The sequence below is a fragment of the Sciurus vulgaris genome (genome assembly GCF_902686455.1).
Source record: "Sciurus vulgaris genome assembly, chromosome: 6".
Classification (NCBI taxonomy): Eukaryota; Metazoa; Chordata; class Mammalia; order Rodentia; family Sciuridae; genus Sciurus; species Sciurus vulgaris.
The window spans coordinates 92,056,685-92,076,541 of record NC_136466.1 but is presented as its reverse complement, the minus strand read 5'-3'; the positions used below and the strand labels follow the sequence as shown (position 1 = coordinate 92,076,541).

The window sequence follows — 19,857 nt, the reverse complement described above, 5'->3', positions numbered from 1 at the left end:
CTCCCCCCAGTATTTGGGGAGGAGTCCCTCTCCTTTAGATGAGGAGACTTAAAAGACAAACTTTGTGCAAAATGACCAATATTATGCAAATAACATTTTTGATGTTCTGTTTTCAGTAACTTAGTGATTGTGGCCTTTTACTACCATTTAAATACCTTAATTATAAAATGTAATTACTGTGATTATCTTTCAAGTAAGAATGCTTAACTCTAAACATTAATGACAATCCAGGACATTAATATTTAAAACTCTAAGAAACCTTTAATAGTAGTTTAATAAACTCTAATTTGTCTATTTGAAAACAGTGCTTATATTTTCTAGTCTTATTGAAAGTACTAATCAGATAAAGATAATTGTGTTAAATTTTAAGAAGGGGAGCATAATCAATATTTTTCAAGAAAGTAATAATTCAAACCTCAAATTATTTAAGAACAAAAACATTAAAACCAGAGACTAGGTAAATTTTACGTAAACAAAATATGAAACGACTTTAAAAAAATTAGCAATATTTACCTTGTAGCGTTTTGTTCTATCTGTTCATCAATGTCACTGAAGATCTGCTTAAACTCCAAGTCTCCAGGAAATGAGTTTAATAAGCATTGTAGGTCAAAAGAATTATGGGAATATTCATCTACCCAGTCCATTCTGAGGAACAAAAATAAGCAATAAGACATGTCAGTTTCCTCAAAATAGAAAGAAAATAAAGAAATCTACCTCAAATTGCAATAGTAAAAGTTGTGTCACTAAACAAAAAATAATAGTTTCCATTTATAGGCATGGAGGCAAACTAGAATACTATTAAATCAGGTAGAGTGCTTTGTTATTTAAATTTCATGAGGTGTGACCCAATTTTCACACTTCTCTGTGGTTTGAAAGCTGAACAACGTATCAGCCCTTAGAGGGTGCTTAAGCATCCTATAGCTTCTCACTATAACCAAGAGCTACAGAGGAAATCATAAAATCCAGAGACCACTGTAAACAAAGCTGGATGAAGCTAGAACTCAACAACTTCCCTCCATTCCTGTCAACATACTGAACTGGAAATTAAGCCTCAGGATTTTGTTTTTAATAAAAAAAAATCTGCGGGGGCCTGGTACTGGAGATTGAACTCCAGGGAGCTTTATCACTGAGCTACATCTCCAGTCTTTTTTTGAAATTTTGAGATAGTCTTGCTAAGTTGCTAAGGCTAGCCTTAAATTGTGATCCTTTTGCCTCAAACTCCCTATTCCTGGGGATTATAGGGGTATACCATCATACCTGACCAGTCTTAGACTTTTAAAGTCTTATCCCCTGGGCATACTTATATATGAAGAAGGCAAAATTTTCCTTGAGTTTCTTTACTATCCCAGACAGACTTTGCCACAGACTATTGTTTGTCTTTGGTCCCACTCTATTTCCCAAGAGAACCACTTACAAGCTATTGTCTACTTTTCAGTCTAATTTCCCCTAAAAATCACTTAATGTCGCTTAAAATTGCTCAGATTTCTCCATATCCCTTTTCCCCATGAAGAATATATACACATTTGAACCTCATTGGATTGTTTAGCACTCACCCTCCTGTGATGCCTCTGAGCACACTAATAAATTTCTGAGCTTTCACTCTTGTCAATCATCTTTTGTCTGTTTATTTCACTAAATTTAAAGACTCAAAATTACAGCAGGGAAGAAATTCTCTTCACTCCTACACTAGCAAAGGTCTTCTGTAAGGGGTGTTTTATACCCCAATGGTCTCTCCCTCCAGAGCAAAAGGATTGATTCAGATACTGAATGAATGAATGGTGTGTTTCTATGTGCAGGTTGCTCTTTAGAATTTGTGAACAGAGCAAGCATATAGGTGATGACTTGCATAAGTGACCAAAGGTAGAAAATACCTAGAGTGAAATGATTAAAAAAAATTTTTTTTTTTTTTTTTAAATTTTGGGGTAGATCTGCCTCTTTATTCTCTGTTAGGTCTTTGTAGAAGTCTAGAAGTAACTTAGGCTTCATTCTGTTTTTTTGCTCTGGTCAAGACCTATTCTATGTGTCCTTCTCATCTAGATTTTCAGTATCATTTAGATGTTCAAGGAAGCAACTGCTATAGCATAATGAGAGGAATGAACCAGACTTGAACAGCTGCTCAAAAACATTATTGTGGTTCCTTCTATCCCTGATGGCTACCCCACTGCCTACTTCATTCTTTACTGTTTTGTCTGTGAAACTGGCATTGTTTCAGAGAATGGCTCTTACTACTATAGCCACTTCCTCTTGTGTATTACAGAGTGTAGTTTTCATGCCTTTGGTATCCTCATTTCTGAGCCTCTCTACCTTCTATCTTTCAGGAGTATTCCAATGCATGTTTCTTTCAGTGCTGTTTTTCTATTATATCTTTACTAACATTTCAATAGGATTTCAAGAGGGAGGAAAATATGTCTTCACAATTTTCTCTTGCCATTTCTCATACTAAGGCAAATAAAATAAATTATGGAAGTTTCAACATTCAAAATGTACCACTGAATCTTTTCAAAAAGTATGGCCAAAGCAGAAGACACTACTTATTGACATATATATTTTTAACAATGCTAATGCTAGCAAATTAAATGTAACATTAAATAATTTGACTAAAAGAATTACGATGACCACAGTTGCACATAACAAACATATAAGTAGCTGTCAATGAATATTCTGGTCCTTTGGCTGAAGTGTTCAAAAATACATGATTGCCTCAAGGGTGGCATGCAAAATTTGGGAAGGAAAGGTGAAGAATTGATCAAGAAAACATGAACATAAGCAAATTATGAAAATACTTTATTTGATATTTATAATAATAATCAATTATTTGGAAAAACATGTGCATGGCTACTTTAATTGCCCTGGGCAATAAGGTTTTCTTTAAAATTAAAAAAAAAATAGCCATACTCTATTAAACATTATGGGAAAATATTAGACATTAAAAAGGCAATAAAATAATCAATTATATGGTCACATCTCTTCTAAATGTGAAGGGCTTATTGTAAACACATTTTTTAAAAAATTTTAAAATGTACATATTTGACAAATAAATTGCCAGTTGTTTTTTAACCATTCACAATACTATCAATAAAGAAATATTGATTAATCATATTGGTAGAATCAAATACTTTGTTAAGACAGGTAACCTAATTCTGAAATTTACTATCAAAGATTTTTAGTTTACTTACATTCTAAAAGTAAAAAGGTAAGAATCATTCTGCCATATTCCTATTTGTTACTTTAGTATATGAAGAGTTTCCTTCTAAGTCACAAGAAAGGTCTTCTTACTAAATAAAAATATTTTTCTTCACTTTAAAAATTATTCCAAGGGCGAGATGCCGAAATCCAAGTGCGACTGGAAAGTTTCCTTAACCAAACCACCAAGAAAGGCTTGGAACTGAAACAGAACCTGATAGAAGAGCTTCAGAAATGTGTGGACACATACAAATACGTCTTCATTTTCTCTGTGGTGAACATGAGGAACAGCAAGCTGAAGCACATCAGGAATGCCTGAAAACACAGTAGGATGTTCTTTGGCAAAAGCAAGGTGAAGGTAGTGGCCTTGGGTTGAAGTCCATCTGATGAGTACAAAGATAATCTGTACCATGTCAGCAAGAAATTGAGGGGTGAAGTTGGTTTCCTTTTTATGACCCACACAAAGAAGGAGGTGAATGAGTGATTCACAAAATACATAGAAATGGACTTTGCCTGAGCTGGTAACAAAGCAACTTTCACTGTGAACCTGGATCCAGGGTCCCAGGAGCAGTTCCCCCACTCCATGGAGCCAAAGCTGAGGCAGCTAGGACTGCCCACTGCCCTCAAGAGAGATGTGGTGACCCTGCTTTCCAAATATGAGGTGTGCATGGAAGGGGATGTGCTGACCCCAGAGTAGGTCCTTGTCCTGAAGCTTTTTGGATATGACCATCAAATACATGTGGATGCACAGTTTAGGAAGTTTTTAGCAGATGGGAGATGACTTGCCAGGAAGTGCATCTGAGTCCTCAGAAGAATCAGAGGACAATGAAGACGACTGACTCAGGGACTTGGGACTGAGGCCTTCTAGCACATTCTGGGTCTCCATTAGACCACAAAGAGTTGCTATTGCCCCTCTGGGAGAGAGCAGTTATTTATTTTTGCTGTTGATGAAGACAAGTATGGGTGATGGAAACTGTGCCATAAAGAATAGAACTTGGTCTGTAGGTGTCACCCTGTAGACAGCAAGAGACTTTTCTTAGAAAATGGCCTTGGGTGTTGTTATGGTTTGGGTGTGAGGTGTACCCCAAATTTTCACATGTGAGACAACGCAGGAAGATTCAGAAGAGAAATGATTGGGTGGTATAAGTCTTAACCCAATCAGTGAATTAATCCCAGATGAGATTAATTGAAGTAGTAGGGTATGGCTGGGGGAGGTGGGAATTGGGGCATGGCTGTGTTGTATGTATCTGGAGAGTGGAGATTCTCTTTCTCTCTGCTTCCTGATTACCATGATGTGAGCTGCTTTCTTCCACCACCCTCGCCCGCCATGATGTTCTGCCTAACCTGAAGTCCTAAGAAATGGAGGCAGCCTTCTATGGATTAAGATCTCTGAAACTGAGCCCTCAAATAAGTCTTTTCTCTCCTACAAGTGTGTGGGTCAGATCATTTAGTCACAGCAGCAAAACAGCTCACTAAAACAGGTGTATGCCTCTGTTTGGATTCCCAGGATTCCTCTGTTGACCTACTCAGCCAGTACAACTTTTGCTCCTGTAGGGCCATGACGGCAGTGCAGTTTTGCAGTTCTGGTACAGCAAAGAACAACCCCCAAAACTGTTTTTTTTTTTTCCTGTTCTCCAGCCCTCGATTCCCTTTGCTTGGACCAGAGATTTGCTGAAGAAAGTTAGGCACTCTGGTGACCCTTCCCTGCCCTGCATATATGTTCCCCAAATCAGGGCCTACTGCTAGATGCCAAGAAGCCAGGGGCTTTAGGATGAGAGTAGAGACTGCTGGAGGTGAGAGTGAGCATTTGGGGTCTCACAGCATTCTGGAGGTTTTATTCTTGGTGGCTACTATGGTAGGTTTTTGTCTAGATTGTTTAATATATAGGTATTTAGTGAAAGCACCAAATGAGAGAACAGATGTTTCATGCAACATCTATTCTTTAGTTTATGTCTATTCTTCATTGCTTCTAACTTCCTTTAATCTTCCTCTGCCTTTAGCTGGCCATAAAGGTATGCTCTGGGGCCTGTTTCTAGGTAAAGTGCTTGCTTAGCATGCTTGAGGTCTTGGAATCAATTCCCAGCATCACACACACAAAAAAATTCTCTGATCTACCTGTTGGAACAGTAGGTCTGAAGACCCTCATTCCAGAGGGATTCTGCCCCATACCCTCAAGGGAAGAAAGCTGCACAGAGAGGTCAAAAAAAGCTGAACAGATCAGCCATGCTGGGTTTCCCCACCCAGTTTGTTAGTAACTGTGCCTCTGCAATGAAGTCTCCATAAAAACCCAGAGGGTTTGGTATGGTACACCCCTTAAACCCAGTTTCTCAGGAGGTTAAGGAAGGAGGATTGATGAATGTGAAACCATCCTGGGAAACTTAGTGAGACACTATCTTCAAAAATTGTTTATAAAGGGCTAGGGTATAGTTCAGTATGGAGTGCTTGCCTGGAATAGGGTCAGTTCCCAGTACCACCAAAAAGATAGTACCACTGTCAGGTGCAGTGTTGCACACCTGTAAACCCAGCTCATGAAGGCTGGCAGGAGGACTGCAAGATTGAGGTCAGTGTAGACAACTTAGCAAGACTGTCTCCAGATAAAAAACTAAAAAGAGCTGGGGAGGTAGCTTAGTGGTAGAGTACCCCAGGATTCAATGCCTAGTACTTAAAAAAAAAAAAAAATCATGTTCAGAGAGCAGAGGACAGCATACCCACAGAGAGCAGGAAACTGAACCCTCCCCACCCCAACATCCCTCACCCTATGCATCTGTTTATCTGTTTCCTTGGTAATATCTTTCATAATAAAACTGTAAACAATGAAAAAAATAAAAATTCTTTCAAGCAATTACTTCCAACTTGTTCCATTAGGACTATTATTATTTGCCTTTATTATAATATATACTGTTTTATGCATATATATAAAAGGAGAATATATATGTGTGTGTGTATATCTATCTATCTATAATAAAAGAAGGTAGCTGCGATAGTATAGTGGGAGACAGGTGCATTGAAAACATTTCCATGTTCCACTCATCCTCAGTGCTAGGATTAGAAATGGGTTCCTTGGGGGAAAAAACCAAAATAACAAAACAGTATGCTATATAAAATGTTCATTTTCTATAATGTAGTACCTCATTCTACTCAATTCTCATTCATTCATATTTACATATATACATTTATACATACATGTATATACACATACATTTATATATGTATGTATATGTGCATTCAACAATACATAAAAGGAAGTTGTTATGGTAGTAATAGCCATTCTCTTTCTAAACATTCATATATATATGAATGACTGAATGGGGTACTACTGAATATAATTTTTATGCCCATTTTCTTTTTATTGGTACCAGAGATTGAACCCATGGTGAACCACATCCCCAGTCCTTTTTGAGGAGGGTCTAGCTAAGTTGCTGAGGCTAGCTTTGAACTGGTGATTTTCCTGCATCAGCATCCTAAGCCTCTGGGATTACAAATGTGCACTACGGCACCCGGCTTCATGCACATTTTCTATGGTTTATTGTTTAAAAGAACCCATTCTAAAACGAAGTGTTGAAAGATGGGACGTTCTTGCATTTGTGTGATTTTACTAAGAAAAAACATTAAACTCAGATGAATCTAAACTTTTGAAAATTTAAAGTTCACCACCTTTTAATGAAATTATTCATTGTGTTCAAAGAAAAAGTAGCATAAGAGGCTTAGAAATTTTTTAGAAAGAAAACAGGAAATTTGTTGTAATTAGTTATGCATGACAGCAGAATGCATTTTGATTGATTGTACATGAATGGAGCACAACTATTCACTTCTCTGGTTGTATATGATGTAGAGTCATACCATTTGTGCAATCATTCAAGTACCTAGGGTAATTATGTCAATCTCATTCCACCATCTTTCCCACTCCCCTGCCCCCTTTTCTCCCTTCAATCCCCTCTGTATAATCCAAAGATCCTCCTCCATTCATCTCTCCCTCCCCTATTTTGGATCAGCATCTGCATATCAGAAAAAACATTTGACCTTTGATTTTTAATGGGGATTGGCTTATTTCACTTAGTATGATATTCTCCAACTCCATCCATTTACCTGCAAATGCTGTAATTTCATTCTCTTTTAAGGCTGAGTAATATTCCAGTGTGTATAACCATAGTTTCCTGATCCATTCATCTACTAAAAGGTATCTAGGTTGGTTCCATAGTTTAGCTATTGTGAATTGAGCTGCTATAAACATTGATGTGGCTGTGTCACTGTAGTGTGCAGATTTTAAGTCATTTTTTTAAGTCCATGAAATAGAAAAGGAGGGAACCCTCTCAAACTCATTCTATGAAGATAGTATCACCCTGATATCAAAACCAGGCAAAGACACATCAAGGAAAAAACACGTCAGACCAATATCCCTGATGAACATTGATGCAAAAATTCTTAATAAAATTCTGGCAAATGTGCATACAAAAACATATTAAGAAGACAGTGCACCATGATTAAGTGGGGTTCATCCCAGGGATGCAAGGTTGGTTCAATATATGGAAATCAAGAAATGTAATGTATCACATCAATAGACATATAGATAAGAAAATAGTATTTACAAGTATTTTGATAGCAAATGGTAAAATGAGTAAGAAATTTAAAATGTTAAATCATAACACATATACATGAAAAATATTAAGAAAACGGCTTAGAAAGTATAATTTTAATTTAGATAAATCCAAAAATACTTGAAAAGTTCTCTAATAATTTTTGCAGAACCTGGAATGCTAATGTTCTTCTTCATCTTTAATTGTTAAAATGCTAATTTATTATCCTATAATAAAATTGCCGAAGAGTTTTCATAGGTCCAATCTGGAACTACAAAGTAGTAGTGTTGGGTTAAAGCTTTTCTTCAGAGATAAAAGAAAAATAATCAGTTAAAATATTTTATATACTCAATTAGTTCCAAATACAGAATTAGTATGGATGTGTCTTTTTTTCTTTTTCTTTTTTTCTTTCTCAGCCCATGGCAGCTAGGAAGCAGAGACATGGATATATCATTTTAAATTACCAAAATCATCATACATTTGGCTTTCCTCTCAAAATCTTTTGAAACGAAAACTGTGATTTCTTATTTGAAAATAAATATTTATGCAATCTGCCATAACAAATATTAACTTGCCATAATGAAATGAGGCTAAAACAAAACAATAAATGGTAGAAAACTCTACGTCCATCAGAAATTATACTTCATTGGGATACCAAAACTTCAATAGTTTGGTATAACCAAATAGTTTGAAATCTTTACCTCTTTGGGGAAGCCCAAATAGTTATACCTATTATCATAAATAGCCATTGCCAAATATAATGGCCAAAATTTCTAATAATTAATTCAGTTTTTATATTTGCATATTTTGAAATAATTGTGGTAGCTCAATTCCTCAGATGATGAGTCATTAAAAAAATGTTGCAGGAAAATAAAATTTCACTTTGTTATGAAAATATCTGATTGGCTGAAAGTTTCTGTGGAAATCTCAAACTTAGTAAAAATGTAATTTTTTTTGTGGCCAGCCTCTGTGTAATAAATCAAGTTATATGTCAATGCTAATTATCCCAAGTATCAATACTATAAAGCCTCATTAATTTAGACTTCACAAATTCAAAACTAAACAAAATACATACAGAAGTCAGGTTAGGTATAATAACAAAATGCAAATACATATTTTGTTGGTGTGCCTGCTATCCATGAAGCACTTTACATACATTATCTTTGTCCTCACAATAATTTTGCAAAATAGTCATTATCCACATTTATAGGTGAGAGAACTTGGGGTCAAAAAGATTAACTAATAAGTCCATTTACCTAGTTACTAAGTGTTAGAGTTATGGTTTGAACTTAAATCTGTTTGGCTTTAAAACTTGTGCTGATCTTGTGAGAAATGAATCACTTTTACCACTTATAAAACACAGTTTTGTAGGAATGACATTAACCATAATGTTAAAATGTTTTTTCCCAGATATTGGGACTATGGCTGATTTTTATTTTCTTTTTTACACTTAGCAGTTTACTGTGTTTTTGCAATAGATACTTATTATATTTATATATAAGAAGAAAAAAGTACTTAAAAATGAAATAACTACTGCTGTCAGGGAGCTCAGAGTCTTATCTTACATTTTGTATGTCTTCATTTGAAATCTCTTCCACACTTCTCTTTTACCAATTTATGTTTATTATTTCTTTAAGTATTTAATTCAAAGTTGATAATACTAAAATATTCCTTGATTTACTATGACCATTTTATCAAACTCGAAATATTTTGTGTTTGTTATTTGTTTTGTTAAAAAAAATCTATTATTTTGTATTACTTTGATATTAATGTGTATATGTCCTCCATTGAAATCAGTTTTGGAAAAAACTATAATGAACTGAAATATTACTAAGCATTCAGAGATGAGGTTGGTGATGATGATTTTGAAGGATTCTCTGTGTATGTGTCATGACATTTTTCTGTCTAACCTCAGTATGGAAAATAATAAACAAATACAAAGACTCCACCAAGGAAATGTCATTTGATAAGAATAAGATGTTAGAATGACAATGGTTCAGAGTGTTCATGTGAGCTGCCTAGACCTGTGATGCGTCCGTGTCTATGACATGGTTTAAAGGTGATGAAAAACAGAAAAAAAAAAAAAAAAAAAAAAAGTTACCTTGAGGCAGCAAATTTAAGATATTTGTGATAACAGAAAAACTGATGGGAGAATGAGGCAAGAAGATTGAAGGTTCAAGGCCAACCGGCCAACCTCAGCAACTTAGCAAGGACCTAAGCAACCTTCCTGAGATTGTGCCTCAAAATAAAAAATAAAAAGGGTTGGAGAAATAGCTCAGTAGTAAAGTATCCTGGGGTTTAATCCCCAGTACCAAACAAACAAACAAACAAACCAGAGGTGGGGGGAAGGAGGGAGTAGGGAGAGAAAAGAAAGCAAGCAAGAAAAGAAAAAGGAAAAACTGATGGGTAAAATAGAATTAACAGGGTGGGAAAATTAGCTTGAGTGAATAGGGATGCAAGAGGACCAATGTGAAAAATAAACCAGGGAGCTGACTGTGGTAGATTGAATATGTAAGTCTTCATATGAGGACTGCAGTGATTCATCATGCACTAAAGTGGGCCTGGGGTCTAGGCACCAATCACTATTATCTTCTAAATAAACAACAACTATGACCTCAAGGACAAGAAAGTAAATTAATGAGGGACCACTGTGATTTGGCAATTCTTCAGTTGTATTTCAGAAAGTAAAACTACTTTTTAAATATTTAGGGGGAAAATGTGAGAGCATGTAAGGCTATAGATTAAGATAGAGTTTTATATTCTGTTTGGTTCCTGTACTTGTAACTATTGACTTCTCATTGGGAAGGTAATTGTAATTTGATATAAAAAGAATGAAATCTCTTATCCTAATTGATGATCAATCAAAAATGAAAGCCATAATTTTTCAAAGTATAATAACTTTTTGAATTGCCATTCCACAGTATTGCTTTGTTTCTGAGCATTTTTTATAAGAGTAAAAACGTGCTTAATATTTTAAACAAATATTAACAACCAATCTAATATGAATTATTACCTAATCTAATATGAATGATGAAAGAGTTAGGTTCAAAGAAATATCTTAGTCAAAGATTTGTGGGTTAAATTTCAGTCCTTGGTAAATTATAACCATGAGTTATAAATTCCCAAGAATAGCAACTGTAAGGAAATATGAAGGTATTAAAAACATGGCCAGAAAATATTACAATAAAACATACCCCCCCAAAAGTCATGCTGTATGTAATCAAAGAAATCCCACAAAAATAATTTTGAAATCTCACTTGCCCTTTGCCATATTTTTTAAAAATGTCTATCTTATACTCTTTATTTAAATTCAGAAAATGGTCAGAATCCTTATTTTGCATTTCTCTTTGTCTCTTAAACAATAAAACTTCAGAGTGCCATTCTTCTATACTGGCAAACCAATATATGCTTAAAAAGGACTGAAAGAAGGAAGAAAAACCACTTGGATGAAATTCATACTGAAATTAAGTATGAAAAGGAGAAATATTAGGACCATATAATTTCTTTTCTGTACAAAATCTCAGGGAAGAGGTTTACATGACTTCTGAGATCTGTTGACAGACTGTGAAATTAATATGTCCACTTGCTCTAGTTCACATAAAGTCCTACCATTCCATATCAATGTCTAAAACAGAATAAACACTGTTAAGGAGCACAATAAGGTGGTAGTGTATTCTGTCTAATTAAAAATAACCACATGTTCCATATACAAGTGAACAAATTTCAATGTGGCACTATAAAAAAAAAACACATTTTAACTCTAAATGTCATTCACCCAAGACTCAGCAGATTTGAGTCCTGATCCTGGTTCTGAATTTCTGTGTAGACGTTGGGTAAGTCAATCTTTCTGGAGGGAGGGAGCGCATGTTCCTCATTTACAGAATGAGGTGAACAGATTTATTAGGCACTAGGGTTTCTTTGAACTATAAATTCATTGTATTCTATGAGGAATGGTGGGAGAATGCAGCATTTTTGAATACCACATGTCAGTTTTCGATATATCTACTGTATTATTAATACCATCATTTTTCTCAGAATCCCCCATGCTTTTTTTCCCCTTCTTTTTGAGATGGGGGTCTCACTATATTGCTCAGGCTGGCCTCAAACCCCTGGGTTCAAACTACCCTTCTGCTTCAGCCTACCAAATGATAGGGACTCCACCCCATGCCTGGCTTTAGAACCATTTTTAATTTTCTCTTTTCCTTTACCCAGCCTTGTCACATAGAAAGCTAAAGAAGAATCTATAGCTTAGCAAGAAATAATATGTGAAAATAAGAAATATGAGGCAGCAAGATATTCTTTTATGGTAATATGTAGATTTCTTGTATAAACACCAACCTCCAAGTTCCCTAAAACATTCTAAAAACCAGCTATCCCATGTGTCTGAACTCTGGGCACTCTTCAATCAACAAAAGATGTCTGAGGTCATCTGATTTATGCCTCCACAAGGAAAAGAAATCAGATCTAGCACAAGCCATCAAGTAACCTTGATCTATTATTTTTGTATTCTGATATCATTTCTATCATTCTTCAGATTGCTGAATATGCTTTGTGTTGTTGGTTTGATAAAATAGCAAAATAAACATAATCTTCGCCAAGGCTATCATTCTGACATCTGGACCAGACTTTTCTTTTGGCCAGGCAATTTTTACTTTTCCATCCATATCTAGTCACAAATATTCCTCCTATATCATTCACAGAGTCCTATCACATTAAATAAATCAAAATTTAATTTAAAAAAATCATGAAAATTTTATTTAGTTCAGTGAACTTATTCTTTGAGACATGGATTATAGTGATGATGGTTAAACAACAGTATTAATGATAATAGGTAACACAGGCATTGTTTCAAGTATTTTATGCTAAATGAACTTATTTAATTCTGAACATAATGCTAAGGAATAGACATCATTATAATCTCCATATTAAAGATGTGGAAACTGAGGCACTGAAAGGTTCATTACTGGTTCATGGTCACTTAGATCAGAAGTGACACAGCTAGGATTCAGACTACTAAAGTAGTAGTCTTAATCACAATGCTATAAACAACTACCACCCAGTACAGACTTAAACTTAAGAATTATTTTACCTCCAATATGCGTTGATTTATTTTTTTCCCACCTACATTTGACAGCATTCCCTAGAACCAACATAAATGTGCTTTATTATAAAACCTATATAATTGCAAATAAAAATAACCCTAAACAAAACCAATCGTGACAAAACATCTTTTTTTTAAAGGCGAGATCTGCCTCTCTGATAGTATAGAATTGCCAGAAACCTTTCTTTTCATTAATTACTAAGTGTTGAAATTTTAATGTTTTAGCCTCCCCAGAGACTGAAAAAAGATTCAAATGGATCTCGATTTGTTGATAGTAATTTAAAATACCTTATATGTTGAAGTCTCATATTTGGAAACAAAGAACGTGTTTTTCTATTCAATTTATATTCTCAACTCTCATCCATATAATAGATTTTCCTTCATAGACTGATATGCTTTCTGTTAATAATTATATAAGTCCTGATTACTATAATTATATGGTTTATAATATCAATATAAATTTGATATAACTCACATTAACATACTACAGCTATTAAAAGTCACCCTTTTAAAATATAAGATACTTCATTGTAACTCCTCTATTAATGATTTATATATGTGTGCGTATGAAGTAGAAATTGACAGGATCAGTCAGAATACACTATTGTAGCTTGACAAGCAAACAGAATTAATTGTCATATGATTTACTCACCAAATCTGACAGTGCTTTCTTTTCAATGCAATTCTCTTTCTAGAAAATATTTTCATTTTAATAACTCTTTATAATCTTCAATATGCAATCCTAGCCATCTCTGCTTTAATAGAACATTGAAACCAAGATAATGTGAAAATGAATTTTAATTTTATCATTCTTTTATAACTAGGCACTCATACATTTCACATGATTTCAAAGTTATAAAATTATTATATATTTTGAGACTGGAACTAAATGAGGTCACCAGCCATAGAGTTAATGATTAACTAATGAATTTTCCAGTATAGTAAAACCTAATTAAGAAAAAAATTTATCTGCATTAGTAGAAAGTTATGAGTACTTTTAAAAAGGCAGCGTATTATGCACTGACTGAGAACAATCACAAACAGCTTATGACATGCCAAAAGCATTTTTTAAGGAATTCTCTTTTAATAATTAGATAGTACTTTGGGAGAACTGGGCATGATGACACAAGCCTGTAATCCCTAATGGATTTAGGATTCTTAAAATACATTCCAAGGGCATAAGAAGTTCTCTTAAAATGCTAGTGCTATTAGCTAGTCTTTTAGCATGGTAATATTAAAATACTGATAATATTAACTAGCTTAACATTAACTTAATGATTAAAGTCTATCCTTGGCAATACCCTTTCATAACTTCCAAGGTTTTGCTCCTCAAATTGTCACTAATCTTGTATGATCAATATTCTTTTTACCTGATTTTAAACATATTCAAGATTCTTACCTTTTAGAAACAACAAACCCTCTCTAGGACCATCCTCTCCTTTCCCTTTCTATCCTAGTTTCTCAAAATAGCAGTCTATATATCCTAATCCTGCATTCTTACTGCTTTCAGTCCAGAACAATCTGGTTTCTGCCTCTACCTTTACAATGAAACTGACGAATTATTTTTCAGTTCCTATCATATCATACATAGTCTAGTGACAGGTACTCATTCCTTCAAATTATCTCCTCTCTTGACAATATTCCTAGTTCTCTTCTTGTCTCACACCATTTACTCAAAGGTTCCAGATAGGAGATAACACTTTGGGTAGCTGGTCAGCTCACAACATGTTTTTGTTTTTAACATTTTTTTAGTTGTCAATGAATGTTTACTTTATTTATTATATGAGGTACTGAGGATTGAACCCAGGGCCTCACACATGCCAGGCAAGTGTTCTGCCACTGAGCCACAACCCCAGCCTCTCAGAACATGTTTTTAACTCTGATATATAACATGCAGATATAAAATGGAAGCCCATTTCTGTGTTATAGGACCAGCTTTCCTATTCATAATTAACTGCTTGAGGGTTAGACCATCTGATGCATACTAAATGAATTTTGAGGATGGGGCCAAAGGCAGGGACAGGGAATCACTGGCAACAAACCAATCAAGTTAATTTCAGCCTCCCGAGAGAAGGTACATGGACTGTGGATTTGGTGGCTGAGGCCACTGGAGTCGCACAGTTCCTGTCCTCTGAATGATTGATTATATAGCTTTGTTCTGATTCAGTGAGATGCAAACCAAAAATCCTTTCTGGGCTCCATTACCCAACAATTGCTGTTCTTTCTCTTCTTTCTTCTCTTGTCTTTTCTTCTCTCCTTCTCCCTGTCCCTCTCTCTCTCCTTATCCTTCTTTCATTAAATTAACCAGAGTGGTTTCTATTAAATTAATAATCATCTTGATTGTCTCCTCTCTCATCTTTGCCATTAAACATTGATATTCACCACAGATACTCTCTCTAGACCTATGATGAGGTTCAGGATATGCCTCCCAAATATGCCCTTAGCCTTTAAGAAAACAACTGAAACAGAAAGGTCTCTCAACCTTCCTTCTCCCCTGAAGCAGGCCACTAAAGATTTCTCTGATCTTCCTTTGAAGTAGGTCATAGCTTCTTCATTCCAGAGGTGCCTACTCTGATAACAGTGCCTCTTCTGTGGCACTTCCTTCTCTTTCTATTCATTTCATGTCAGAGTTCATGGTCCTCATTTATTCTGTGTGCTTTTTTGGGTAAATGCTTTTGTCTATCATTACTATGTTCTTTAGATGAGGTCTATATCTCTTCCTCCACTCCTTTCCCAAAACCCAAACACAATTTCCAAGCAATTACTAGACAACTGCACATGTCCAAAACTTAATTCAAAATCTTTTCTTTAAACTGGTTTTTCTCTGACTCTACAGGCTCACCATCTACCTCTTTGTCTTTTGCCTTTGTATCTTAACACAGGTATCTGTAAACTGTGGTACAACTTGTTTTTGTATGACCTCCCAGCTAAGAATGGTTTCTATATTTCTAATGTATTATAAAACAAAACAAAACAAACAAACAAAAAACAAAAAGACAGCATGTGTGTGCTTCACAAATCCTAAAATATTTACTATCTGATCCTTTATAATAGAAAAAGTTGGCTGACCCTCATCTTAAGGGTCAGAAAGTTCTTTGACCCTTTTATCTCCCAAATATCTTTCTTTTTAATACTAGAGATTAAAATCTCTAGTAGTCACTGAGAGGTGCTTAAACACTGAGGCACATCCCCAACCCTTTTTATTTATTTATTTATTTTTATTTTGAGACAGGGTCCTACTAAGTTTCTTAGGACTTTGTTTAGTTCCTGAGTCTGGCCTTGAACTTGAGATCCTACTGCCTCAGCCTCCCAAGCTGCTGGGATTACAGACTTGTGCCATCATGCCCAGCTCTCCCAAATATCTTAAATGGTCAAAAGACAATCCAAATTTTACTTTTCCCTCTGTCTGCTACCAGTATTACAAGTCTGAACATTATTTCTTGCTGAAAAAAATGGAAAAACCTTCTATCAGGCTTTTAAGACTCCTATCTTGTGGTATAATAATGAACACACACACACACACACACACACACACACACACACACCCCACATATATATGGGTTTTGTTTTCCTCTCTCTCCCTAATACAGAGTTCAAAAAATCTTTATGATTTTCTGAGTGATATATATAATGTCTTTTTATTAATTATGTCTGAATTCATGCTAATGAGGTGACTCTTGTTGGGTCCCTAAAAGGTTTCAGGATGGGAACTGGTCACCAGAGGAACCAACCATATAAGTAGCAGGATGGGATTTGAGAAACCGAGCCCAATTACTAATGGCGGTGATTTAATCTATCACGATTACAGGATGAACTTCTATAAAAACTCGAACAAGGGGATTCAGGGAGCTTCCAGGATGTTGAATCCATTCATGTCTTGAGAGGGTGGTACACCCAGAGAACACATGGAGACTCTGTGTCACAATCCCCATCCTTGCTTTGTCTTATGCATCTTTTCCAGTTGACTACTCTTGAGTGGTATCCTTTCTGATAAGCATACCTATAAGTACCGGGTTTCCCGAGTTCTGTGAATCATTCTACTGAATCATCCAACCTGACAGAGAACTATAAGAACCCTTGAAGTTGTGCTCTGCTAGGTTGAGTGCAACATATTAGAAATATGAATACCATTTTAGCTGGGAGATCATACAATAACAGGTCATCTAGGAAAACCACCTGTGTCTGCATTTGAAGTGAAGGCAGCCTTGTGGAGTTATGCATTAACTTATATAGGCAATAAGAATCAGAATTAAAATGAACTGAATTGTAGGATGTCCAAAAGGTGTATCCTTGCATGTGGGCACTTGACTTCTCATTTTACAAACTAAATCTAGTTATATCACTACTCTGCTTAAATACTGAGGTTTTCCACAACACATAGTACAATACTAGGCTCTTCTTCTTGTTAACACATACAGTTTTTCATATTTAATTATATTTTCCTTTGTGATTGTCCTTGAATGACATCCTGAAACAGTAACCCAGCTATAATTTCCACTACTAAGAATGCTTTCTGTAGAAAATTGTTATTTGTGGAGGTATTTACTTCATCATGTAAACAATACTATTTAAAGGCAACACATAACTATTATAACAGTATTATCTTTAAAAAAATGTTATGTACGATTGTGGCTTAAACCATTCTTAAATGGCTTTTAAAAAAAACAATTTAAACCATTTAAAAAATATTGTGAAAAGATAAGAAAATATACCTCTGGTGAAAAATCAGGATTTAACTTTTAAGCTAATCAAATAAAATTGAAATATGATACCTAAAAACTGTTTTTATCTAGGAAAAAATGGAAATGAGATAAAATAATCTTTAAGGACTCTTAGCTTAAAATTCCATGATTTTTAATCATGGGATCTATTTCTTTAATATTTAAACAATCTTTTGTCATACATCCTTTGCAGTATGCTTTTTATTTTTATAGTTAACAGAAGGATAATTTGTTGGTACTTAAAACAAATTCATATGAAATGATTTGAAAATCAATTTAAAAAGCAATAGTGAGAGTAAATAATCAATTTCTTCATGTTAAATCAAAAAATCCATCACTATACTTGCTTTTTACTTTATTTGCTGCTTAACATATCTCAACAGCGAATCTATCATATCAACATAGTCATCATGATCCAAGCTGCAAATAATAGAGAGTGTCAGTGTCAATTTTGCTTTCTCACACTTGCTTCCCTTCACTTCATCTGATTTTAATAATCCCTGTCAAGCCACAAACAGTCCAAATTACCTTCATGACACAGAAGCTTTCAAGGAGCAGACAGAATCTCAACTTTCATTTAGCAACTACAAAAGAAAGCTGTCCAGCTGGACAAATATTATTTCCACACTTGACAATCTCTACAGTTGAGCATGCATTTTAATTTTAACTAAACCTGCCAGGAGTTTGATATGAGCTGCTTGTGTTGTGTAGATTGACTCACAGGATTATCAGGCCAATGACTGTAATTGTGATGAAAGAAACCAGCATTTATCTACTAACAGATGAATCACATACCAAAGCTACAGGGTCAAAATGAACATATGAAAGATAGTGTGTAGGTATTAATTATAGGAGAAAAATAAACTAAGTCCTTTAATTACTAAAGTTTAAAAGATACAGAATACATTCTTGATATAATTTTGAAAAGTAACAAGTCAAAATATGAAGTAGTAAAAAGTCTTACTCAGATACCACTGAGACACAGGTTCAAAGAATGAAATGAAGAGATTTTTAAAAATTGCTTTGAACTGACTCTACTTCAAAGTCAGAATTCTAGAAAAGTTTTATTTGTCATGTATAATAAAGCTGACTTTTTTTGACAAGATACCAAAAAGTGTACTCTATACTACCAACATTCCCTTAAACATAAAATGTAGAATTTCAAGAAATTTCAGAGTAAAGATGAATAATGATAATAAGTTTGTAGAGAAATATTAGAATAAAAGTTACTATGTGCTGGGTGTGCCTGTAATTAAATGCCTATAATCCTAGCCACTAGGGAAGCCAAGGCAGGAGGATTGTGAGTTCAAAGCCAGCTTCATCAAAAGTGAGGTGCTAAACAACTCAGTGACAACCTGTCTCTAAATAAAATACAAAATAGGGCTGGGGATGTGGCTCAGTGGTCAAGTGATCCTGAGTTCAATGCCCAGTATCCCCCCACAAAAGTTACCATGTAAAGCCATATTGAGGACTATTAGCTCTTTGAAATATAATTTATTAAACATATCTAAAAGTCTCAAACTGTAAAATATTTTTGAGAACATTTTAAGCTAGGTCCAAACTCTTTCTAAAATTGCTATAATCTCACAAATGTACAAAGGCTGTCTTCCCTCCAACCTGCTGCAGGTTGACCCAGGCCTTTCTTATTCCTTCCCCAAAGGTCAATCCATTGGCTCTTAGAACAATGCTTCTCCCTTAACTATATTTTGGAAACCCTATCTCAATTTCTTTAACCAGCTTCTTTCTTTGTATTTCCGTTCGTCCTCTAACTGGATGATTTCATCGACATCCACTTTTTCTGTTACAATCCATCTGCTGGAGCTTTTGTTCTGAGTATATACTGGGCAAATCCCACAGTTCCTCAAACTTAATATGCCTCAATCTTATTCTCTTTGAAACATCTTCCTTCTCTTGACACCCATATGACAGTTAACAGCTCCAACAGCAATGTAGATATTCCTGTCAGAAATGTGATAATCATCCCTTACAATTCAATACTCTCTCATCAACCCCACAGCTATGTCTCTCATATCCATCCATTTACTCCTACTACCCACCACTGTGTAGGTTCAAACACCATCTTCTAGATTAGTGCAGCAGTGTCCTAAAGCGAATCCCTATTTTTTGTAGCATTACATTGCAACATATACCCTAACTTCTAAATCATAATTTTTGTAAAACAGAAAAAGAAAGATAAAGAAATCAGTGTTTATAACAGGATTTTAAGTTTAAGTAACTGGGAATAAAGTTATATTCATATGAGAAAGAAAAATCACAG

At 34.8% G+C, this 19,857-nt stretch overlaps 1 protein-coding gene and 1 pseudogene across 5 annotated transcripts in view; one reads left to right on the top strand and one right to left on the bottom strand.

Moving 5' to 3' along the window:
- The window catches only part of KIAA0825, a 399,846-nt gene that overhangs the window by 349,043 nt on the left and 30,946 nt on the right, over positions 1–19,857 (bottom strand). For all 4 annotated transcript variants that reach the window (XM_079146011.1, XM_079146010.1, XM_079146013.1 and 1 more), the window contains one exon: positions 514–645. In XM_079146011.1, the coding sequence (XP_079002137.1) occupies positions 514–644 (131 nt within the window). In that variant the 5' untranslated portion in view covers position 645. The remainder of the gene's footprint in view (positions 1–513; positions 646–19,857) is intronic.
- Positions 3,324–5,885, top strand: LOC306664890 (mRNA turnover protein 4 homolog; annotated as a pseudogene). Its single transcript has one exon. The product of its transcript is annotated as an mRNA turnover protein 4 homolog (transcript).